Genomic DNA, 10,487 nt, shown 5'->3' on the forward strand with positions numbered 1-10,487 from the left:
CTCTTTACCACCCCCTATTTCTAGTTACATCCTTGCTTCTTTAGGTGTCAGGCTCCCTGACTCACTATTTTCTCTTTTCCCCCATAAAAACTCCTCTCTACCTGCTGGCTCATCCTCCTAACATAGGAGCCAGCTCTATGGGTGCTATGGTTGCTTGAGCACCCCCAACATTGAGAAAATTCCTTGTATGTGTCCAGGAAGGGGTTATTTTCATTGGGCTTAGCACCCCCAATAATTTTGAAAAGTTGACTCCTATGCCTCCTAGTCTTCATTTGATCCTCAGTCTTTGATCTTGCTTTCCAAAACCATTTCTGGTATGAAAAACATACTGCTTGCTTAATCATTTTCCCTCCCCATGGCTAAAAACTAATGAGGTTAATTTATTACTTAAAATTTTCCTCCTTATCAACAATAGTCTTTCGTCTGGTCAAGTCCCACTTTTATGGAAATCAGCTCTAGTCCGTCCTATTCTCAAGAAACCATCTCTGGACCCCCAAGTTCTTGCTCATTAGCACCGTTTCTAATCTATGCTTCCTTTCAAAAGTCCTAGAGAACATAGACACTCTCATGCGTGTGACGTCGCATTCCTTTGCCTGGCAACTCTGCAGTGTGCCCTTCCCTCTCACTGTTCCGCCCTCGACGTCATCACGTTTTGACGCGAGGGCGGGACAGAGAGAGATGGTGACAGACTTACGAACCCTTCACTGAAGTCTGCCACGGACTCAGCTTCAGAACGTTGGAGGTGCAAATTATTATAGTAGATATTTTACAGGCTTAAAACACTGTTTCTTCACAGCTTGTCAAAGAGGTTTAATTATTAACTCTGTTTCTAATTACCTTAGATAACAGGGGGGGGGGGGGGGGTCTTAGAATGTAGGTGTAGGACAAAGGCTTGATCCAGGGGTTTTACAAAACATTTCTCCCAATCATTTGGTCTATGAATAGAGGTATTCTCAGCCAGTCTCCCAAATGTTGCATTTGGCATCCCTTGTTGTATAGGTCCAAGTCTATGAGTGCCAACCAACATCCCTCATGGGGTACGTAAGAGCTTGAAGCTGAGTTTGCACTTTTTCCCTTGCCATACACCTCTGTTCAATAACTTGTGCATCAATAAACTATCTTTCCAGGTAATTAATTAATGGCACAGTCTGGGGAAAAATGATCATTTTGTACAAAAATATTCATCCTGTCAAGGAAATGGGAACAATCATTCACTTGGCATCAGCCATTTTGTTTCCCTAAGCAAATGAGGTGTACTTGATTCCTATAAGGTATTACATAGATCTGAGATCCAAACAATACACTGAGAGCACAGAGCAATTATTAGCTATCATCTAATGATGCTGGAGGTCTTGGGAATGTTGAAAACAGCTGTAGTGTACCATCAGACATGAAAAGATGCTCTGACTCTGAGGTTTCCTGATAAAAATGTACTTTCTGCTCTGAGCTAAAGAAATAACATCTCTTTCTGCACTATTTCCCTTACTATGTTGAAACCAGCACAGAAAGTTACTGAATATAACCTTTTTGCTTAAGCAGTTCCCAAAAGGGCTTTTTCCTTACTTAGGATAAGTGCAAAGTGCATTACTTTTAGAACATGTGCATCAGCTTTAAATATATGGTTTATGATTAAATGCATCTGATAGATGGGGAGATTGAGATGACGTGTATGTGGCATTTCTTTGTGAATTGGTAGCATGTAGGTATAATGTACTGAATGAGTTTGCAGGCTTAGTATTTATGATACAGGCAAGAGTTTATTTTTCTCATTTGCCTATGAGATGCATTTTTTTCAACCAGCAGAGACGACAATGTTGGCTGAGAGGATCCCTGTTCCATCCAGTCCCGTTCCTATAGCAACTATTGACCTTGTACAACAGCAATCCGATAATATCCTGCCTCGGAGTGAACCCAGACTTCCTCCAAAGAAAACGAGACACCAAGAGGAGCAGGAAGACGTGAACAAGCCAGCCTGGGGGGTCAGCTCCTCACCCTGGGTCACACTGGCATTCACCTTCTTTCAGATTAAGGAAATGCTGCGGCTTTCCAGGAGCAGCCAACTGTTTGAGAATCAGCCCTTGCAGGTATGTACCAGGCAAAGTAGGGCTACTAGGGCTCATAAGCTACCCAGCTCCTCTATTCTGCCCGCTTCTCTTCTGTTTGTTTTCTCAGTGGCAGGAAACTGCCCACACTGCTGTGACAGTAGTTGCTTCTCCACTTGGTGTTGGTTCACAGAGTCCTAAGGCACCATGACAGTGCTGCTGTATCTGGACCACTGCTCTCTTTGCCTTGACAAAGCTGCATTGATAGTTTCTCTCTTTAGAACAGGCTGGCATTTTTCCATCCTCATTGTGCCAACTAGATCTTCTGTTTTTTAAGTTTTGCCTAGATGTTAATGTGTCTCTCTTCTTCCTGGGATCTGCTGTTCTGGAAAGAAATATTTGAAGGTAGTGACAGAGAAGTATGAAGGACATTGGGAAGTAACATCAGAACAGAGGATTCATGTTAGGATTGATTTAGGATTACACACTATAAAACTATAGAAAAGACTGAAAGGGACCTGAAGAGAGAATTTAGTCCATCCCACTGCTTACAGGTGGTATCCCACAATAACTAAGCCTTTTGCATAACTTCCCCTTAAAATTGCTAACAGATTTCACCAACTTCCTAGGTAACTTGTTTCAGTGCTGTAAATTAAGGATACTACTTGTATTCCTGGTGGAGAATGGGTAGCAACTGATCACATCCCCCATAAAACCCTCTTTTGAAGACTCTCAGGCCACCTTTACTGTTCTCTTTTCCAAGCTAAATAAATGCTTTCAACCTGCTGTCTTGGTCAGATGTTGTAGAACTTGAATTGATTTTGTTGCTATAAGGACCTTCTTTATGCAGGAGTTTGTGTGAGGAATGTATGAGTGTGAAATTTTCGTTGATGGGGGTTGTTTATGACCAGTTAGCATATGCTATCTACCACAGGACCTATTTTATTCCTGTGGGCCATGTGGCAGATAGCACACACTAATGCCATTAATGCATGCTAGCTGCTAGTAAATGTCCTTCCAAGTCTCATTGAAGATATTATAGTATCTCCAAAAGGAAACATGGGGAGGCAAAACTGCACTAGCATTGGCCTGGGAGCTACGCTTGATAAATCCTACTCTGGCGATGTTTCCTGGTGTTTTTTCTTATGTTATAAGCATCTTATAGTGTATAAATAAAACACTTTCAAAAACTTCTGTTGAATCAGCAACTCCAAAAAAGGTCCATGGGCTGACTTGAGTAAAGCTAAGGCTTTTCTAAAGGTACTAACATGTTCTCTTTTCAGACCCGACAACACATTGGAATCAGCCTCCTTTGCCTTACAGTACCATTTGCAATTATCCTATGATTTTTTCCCCTTATTTTATAAGTGCTCCTAGCTGTTAACCATTGCAACTATTCTCCCTGCAGAGCCTGATAATATTAGCCCCTGCTGGATGTTGTCACTGCGTGATGGCTGGGACTTGCTGCTCTGCCTTTTCCTAAGGGGTTATGAATGTGGCTGCTTCTCTGTTCCCATAGGGTCCAGGGTCCAAACCTAGATCTCTCTCATAGGGGTCACTAATATGGCCACTGGACCTGGTCCTAAGAGGCATCAATAATACTGAAAGCCAGGCCAGCCTCATGGCCCATCGACAGTGCTGTACACTGCCATGTGAAAGTTGAAGGGACTTGGGTGGAGGGAGGGAGACATGATCAATGATTAAGGATGACACCTATTGGTGGATTCAGGGCCAGCGATTGCCGGGTTCTCGAAGGAGCTGTGGTTCATGTTCCTTAGCTGAGAATTGTCACTGTATTGAGCAGACAAGGTGAGTTGAGGGAGGAAGGGTATAAAATACAGGTAAAATTCCTGGATAAATTGTAAGTGAAAAATCTCATAGGACCAGGATTCCAGCCCTGGTTCTGACTGAGCTAGAGGTGCAAGGAGGTGATCAAACTGAACCTTTCTTTTCTTAAACATTTTTTTAACTTTTATGCAGTATTACCTTGGTTCAGGTACAGTGAAACCTCGGTTTTCGTCGATAATTCGTCCGAAAACTTATCGATGAAAACCGAGGCAACAAGCAATTTTCTTTTAAATAAATAAAAAAGACTAGTGTATAGAATAAATGAACATTTAACATGGCATTTACCTTTCTGAAGACTCTTCTTAGTGTATGGAAGATGGAGAGGGAGGAGCAGAGATTATTGTTTGGAAGGGGGATCCCCCTCCATAAGGACACTATCTGGGGGGGGCCACTTCCCTTCTTGTTCTTTTGCCACTAGGACCAGCTTCTGGGGGGGGGGGTCACTTCCCTTCTTGTTCTTTTGTCACTAGGACCAGCTTCTGGGGGGGGGGGGGGTCACTTCCCTTCTTGTTCTTTTGCCACTAGGACCAGCTTCAGAGTCTGTGGACCCATGCCGCACAAGAAACGTGTCCAAAGAGGTTTGTTTCTGTCGCCTCTTTAAGATTTGCTTAAAATGGGGCAACACATTATCATTGAACAAGTTGCAGACACGGCTTGCAACAGCTTTGTCTGGGTGATTTTTCTCCACAAACACCTGTACTTTACTCCACATGGAGAGGATGTCCTTATTCTCTGAAGAAGGCACATTCTCTACTGTTTCTTCCTCATTATCCGAAGCAACTTCTTCATCTGCCGTCTGTTGCACTTCTAGTTGAAGGTCTTGCAGCTCTTCAGTGGTGAGTTCTTCTCTGTGGTCATCCACCAACTCTTCCACATCCTCACCACTCACCTCCAAACCCATGGAATTACCTAAATGAACAATTGACTGCACAACATGTGTAGGGTCATCAGGTGAAGGATCTAACCCTTCTAAATCTCTCTCATGCACACATCCTGGCCATAATTTCTTCCATCCACAGTTTATCGTCCTGGATGTCACTCCCTGCCAAGCCTTATCTATGAGGCTGATGCAGTTGAGAATGTTGAAATGGTTTTTCCAGAACTCTTTTAAGGACAATTCTGTATCTGATGTCACCTCAAAGCACCTTTGAAACAATGCTTTTGTGTACAGTTTCTTGAAATTGGAAATGACATTCTGGTCCATGGGCTGGATGAGTGGGTGTGGTATTAGGGGGCAAGAACTTCAGAGTGATAAAACTGAACTGCTCCAACAGTTCATCTTCCAAACCTGGAGGATGTGCAGGAGCATTGTCCATTAACAGGAGGCACTTAAGGGGCAAATGATTTTCCTGGAGGTATTTTTTCACACTCGGGCCAAACACTTCATTCATCCACTCAATGAAAATTGCCCTCGTGACCCATACTTTCTTGTTTGCTCTCCACATCACACACAGTTTACTTTTGATCACATTGTTTCTGCTAAATACTCTAGGAGTTTCTGAATGGTACACCAGTAAGGGCTTCACTTTACAATCACCACTAGCATTACCACACAACAGAAGAGTAAGCCTATCTTTCATAGGCTTATGTCCTGGCAGTGCCGTTTCCTCCTGTGTAATGAACATTCTCTTTGGCATTTTCTTCCAAAACAGGCCAGTTTCATTACAGTTGAAGACTTGTTGGGAGATGAATCCTTCAGCCTCTTGTAATCTTTGAATTCAGACACAGATTTTTCAGCACCAGCCTTGTCTGAACTCGTAGCTTCTCCGTGCCTAGTAACACTGTGTATGCCAGTGCTCCTCTTGGATTTTTCGAACCAGCCTCTGCTGGTCTTAAAATCACTTAGTGAAGTAGCACTCGTCCCGGGCATTTTCTGTATGAGATCGGCATACAGCAGTCTGGCCTTTTCACATATGATGGCCTCAGAAACAGAATCGCCATCTAACTGTTTTTGATTGATCCCAATTAATAATAACTGTTCCACATCTTCAATTGTTTGTGATCTCTGTTTTGTTATCGCATTCACACCTTTTGCTACTTTTGCCTCCTTTATTGCTTCCTTTTTTGCAACGATTGAACTTATCGTGGATGGTGACTTCCCGTACTTGCGGGCAATTTCAGCAATCTTAATGCCACTCTCGTATTTTTCAATGATTTCCTTCAACTCAATCGTGTTCCTGTCCTTCTTCTTTGAAGGACTGCTGCCCATAGGAACTTTTTTGGGTCCCATGATGAGAGCAGGGACTTTGATACAGGCAGTCAACCAGCAGCAACAGTAGTGTGGCAAAACGACGAAATTTGGGTCCAAACACCAGATTTTGATCACATTGTTTCTGCTAAATACTTTGATACAGCCACTCAACCAGCTGTAGTAGTAGTGTGGCAAAACAACGAAATTTGGGTCCTTATGTACCTGCAGGGACTTTGATGCAGGCACTCAACCAGCAGCAGCAGTAGTGTGGCAAAACGACAAAATTTGGGTCCTAATACCTGCAGGGACTTTGATACAGGCACTCAATCAGTAGCAGCAGTATTGTGGCAAAACGACGAAATTTGGGTCCTTATGTACCTGCAGGGTTTGATACAGGCACTTAACCAGCAGCAGCAGTAGTGTGGCAAAACGACAAAATTTGGGTCCTAATACCTGCAGGGACTTCGATACAGGCACTCAACCAGCAGCAGCAGTAGTGTGGCAAAACGACGAAATTTGGGTCCTTATGTACCTGCAGGGACTTTGATACAGGCACTTAACCAGCAGCAGCAGTAGTGTGGCAAAACGACGAAATTTGGGTCCTAATACCTGCAGGGACTTTGATACAGGCACTCAACCAGCAGCAGCAGTAGTGCGGCAAAACGACGAAATTTGGGTCCGAAAACAGCAGCAGTGTGATCCCACAACCGGAAACGCCCCAGAAGAACGACACGTGAGAATGCAAGATTAGCTGCATGGTCACGACGACGAAATCCGAGGCGATCAACGAAAACCGAGATGAAATTTTCGCAAAAAAAATCGATGATAACCGAAACCGACGAAAACCGAGGTTTCACTGTACTGTGCTGGATTTATTTTGAACTTGACTGTCCTGTGGGAGGCCTCACTCTTTGCTTATAAGTGTTGCCATACAGGGACAAACCGAAGGTCCATCAAGTCCATCCCAAAACAGTAAAACAGATTTTATGCTGCTTATTCTAAAAATAAGCACTGGATTTTCCCAAGTCCATCTTAATAATGGCTTATGGACTTTTAGGAAATTACCTAAACATTTTTTAAACCCTGCTAAGCTACCTGCTTTTCCCACATTCTCTGGCAGCAAATTCCAGAGTTTAATTACATGTTGAGTGAAGAAATATTTTCTCTAAAGTTTGTTTTAAATTGACTACTTAGTAGCTTCATTCTGTGCCTCCTAGTATTTTTGGAAAGAGTAAGTGATTCATGTCTGTCCACTCCACGCCACTTGGTATATTATAGACCTCCCCTCAGCCATCACTTCTCCAAGCTGAAGAGCCCTAGCCGCTTTAGTCTTTCCTCATAGGGAAGTTGTCCCATCCCCTTTATAATTTTCGTCGTCCTTCTCTGTACCTTTCAACCATGCTAATACGTTTCCACTGGCGCCAAAGTACTAGTGCTGGGCAGACTTATACGGTCTGTGCCGGGGCTGGTGGTTGGGCGGCGGGGATAGTGCTGGGCAGACTTATACGGTCTGTGCCAGAGCCGGTGGTGGGAGGCAGGGATAGTGCTGGGCAGACTTATACGGTCTGTGCCAGAGCTGGTGGTGGGAGGCGGGACTGGTAGTTGGGAGGTGGGGATAGTGCTGGGCAGACGTATAGGGTCTGTGCCAGAGCTGGTGGTTGGGAGGCGGGGATAGGGCTGACCAGACTTATACAGTCTGTGCACTGAAGAGGACAGTACAAATAAAAAAGTAGCACATATGAATTTATCTTCTTGGGCAGACTGGATGGACCGTGCCGGTCTTTTTCTGCCGTCATCTACTGTGTTTACTATGTTTAACTGTAGTAAGATGCGATGGTTCACCATGTCAAAAGCACTGGACATGTCAAATTGCAATAGCAGAATGCTCTTCCCGACTGCTATTTCCCGCTTAAAGTTGGTCAGGAGTGTGGCGAGCACGGACTTAGTGCTATGAAGTGGATGGAATCCCGACTGCGAATCATGCAAAATATTGAACTTGTCCAGGTACTCATTGAGCTACTTATTCACCATGCTCTTCATTAATTTCACGAAGAGCGGGATAGCAGCAATCAGCCGATAGTTGATAAGATCGTCGCATTTTTTGGTGGGTAGGGCACTGTGTGGCAGCCCTTGTATGGAATAATTTTTTTTAAGGGGCTTGGCTAGTGTCACGGACATACCACAATGGATTCAGAGTGCAGATTTTACAAGAGTGTTACTTTTGGATATTGCATAGGGCCTATTTTATAGAAACCTAACTCTACAAAGCAGGGTGATGACAAAGAACAGTTTTCTACCACTCCCTGTGGAGCTGTTTGACTGTCCAAGGTTTTTGGAGAAAGGCAGAGGCATATATGTCCCAGATGATGGGACAACAAGTCAGTGTTTCTCCAGAAGCACTAGTGCTAGATATTCCTGGCAAACTGAACATCGAGGGAAAAGGGCAGAATATTTTGGCTCAGAAACTGAGCCTGCTGAGAAGGAAATATATCTTACAAACTTGGACATCTACTGAACCTCCCTCTTTTTGACACTGGAGATCCCAGATTCATAGATAGGTGGAGTGGGAGGTGACTGAGGCCCCTCTACTTACAAATGGATAAAACGGTTCCTGCTGGTATGGGAGCCATATCATCGGCTTTCCCTTAGAGTGCCAGAAGCTTACTATTAAACAGACTGTAAGAGGGACATGGTTGCTGTTATACTAACAGTAGTTTAATTGGAATTTATGGTACATCTTAAGATTATGCTGTGGATTTTTTTTTTTTTTTGGGGGGGGGGGGGGAATTCTAAGTGGACATTTGGGAATGGGGATTGCCTTGTTATGAGAGGGGAAGTTATTTATTATTATTTATTTACATTTATATCCTGCCTTTATCTAAGGTGGGTAACAATATTCCCATACATAATCTTGAACACGTAACAGTCGCTAAGCATTTTAAGCTAAAACATGATCACTAGGCTGGTCCTAATCAAGAAAAAAAAAACACAGATAAAGAGAGAGAAAGGTCAGTCAGATTAGTTGTCTTGTTGCAAAAAAGGCTTTCACAAACAGATGCATTTTTAGCAGCTGCTTGAATTATTTATAAGAAACAAGACCTCCACTCTCAGGATTTCTCTGTTTTATGTTGTCAGTAAATGGTGGGAGGAGGGTGGGTTACATATTGTGTTAAAAAATGATTTTTGCTGTTAATTCTTTTAGTTGGCTATACCATTGCAAATTCTTAATAACAATATTTTATACATAATAGATAAACACTAAGTCCAAAAGACAGTGGGTAATTGGTATAAATTGTAAGATAGTGAATTAGAAATGGAGAGGGAGAGGACCTCAGACCAGTGATATCTTTAATCAATAAGATTGCATAGATAATTATCACCACTATATAATCACTGATCCTCTACCGACCTCCTTCCTGGGCATTCATTCATGTGCTTCTAGTGCAGGGCGTACATATTTTTTGCTGCATTGACGGCTAGCTGGGATTTAGCCATAGTTTGGTGTTGCGGGGCGCTCTTCCCCTGATGAAGCCTAAGTTGGTGAAACGGGACCGTTGGGAGGCCCTGGTTTGTGCTGCAACAAGCTAAGTAGCTGAGTTTGATAATAACATTCTGTACTATGGTTGGTGTATATAGTATATATATATATGCACTAGAAGCACATGAATGAATGCCCAGGTGGGATTCACAAAACACAGGTGGGATTCACATGTGTGTGACTTACAAAATACTGGGGGAATTCAAGAGCATGAAAGCAAGTAGCCAAAGAAGCACTCTCACTTTCCCTTCTCTTACTTCCCTTCTCACTCCCCCCCCCCCCCCCACACTCTTACTTCCCTTTCTCACTTCCCCTCTTCCCCCTACTCTTACCTCCCTTGCTCTCACCTCCCCTACTCTTACTCCCCCACTGCTCTCTTCCCTCTCCCCTGATCTCTTTCCCCCATATCACACTCTCCCACTCTTACATCCTCTTTACTCCCCCCTCCCCTCACTTTCCCCTTTCACTTCCCCTTCACTCTCCCTTCAACAGGAATGGAATTCAAAAAAGCATGGAATAAACACAAAGCAATCTTGTGTAGAAGGCACGGAACCAAACAAGCTTTAGTGGTGATTAGAATGCAACACCAGTAATTGAGAAGCAAAGCTAGTGCTGGGCAGTCTTCTATGGTCTGTGCCCTGATTGTGGCTGGACAAATTCAGCTTCTGTAACTGGTGAGCAAGGCCAGTGGCGTGCAGACTTCTACGATCTGTGCCCTGAAAATGGGAAGGACAAATCAAGACCAAGTAAACATATCATACCTTATACTATGAGTTTATCTTGGGCAGACTGGATGGGCCATACAGGTCTTTATCTGCCGTCATCTACTATGTTACTATGTTCTAATTTTGTTATATCTTTTTTGAGA

At 43.4% G+C, this 10,487-nt stretch overlaps 1 protein-coding gene across 3 annotated transcripts in view; it reads left to right on the forward strand.

Annotated features, from left to right (window-relative positions):
* The window catches only part of MFSD6 (major facilitator superfamily domain containing 6), a 105,281-nt gene that overhangs the window by 87,298 nt on the left and 7,496 nt on the right, over positions 1–10,487 (forward strand). For 2 of the 3 annotated variants that reach the window (XM_030210702.1, XM_030210703.1), the window contains one exon: positions 1,801–2,084. In XM_030210702.1, coding sequence (XP_030066562.1) covers positions 1,801–2,084 — 284 coding nt within the window. The remainder of the gene's footprint in view (positions 1–1,800; positions 2,085–10,487) is intronic. The other variant, XM_030210704.1, reaches the window with a different exon arrangement.

Source organism: Microcaecilia unicolor, chromosome 7 (assembly GCF_901765095.1).
Source record: "Microcaecilia unicolor chromosome 7, aMicUni1.1, whole genome shotgun sequence".
In the NCBI taxonomy this organism is placed as follows: domain Eukaryota; kingdom Metazoa; phylum Chordata; class Amphibia; order Gymnophiona; family Siphonopidae; genus Microcaecilia; species Microcaecilia unicolor.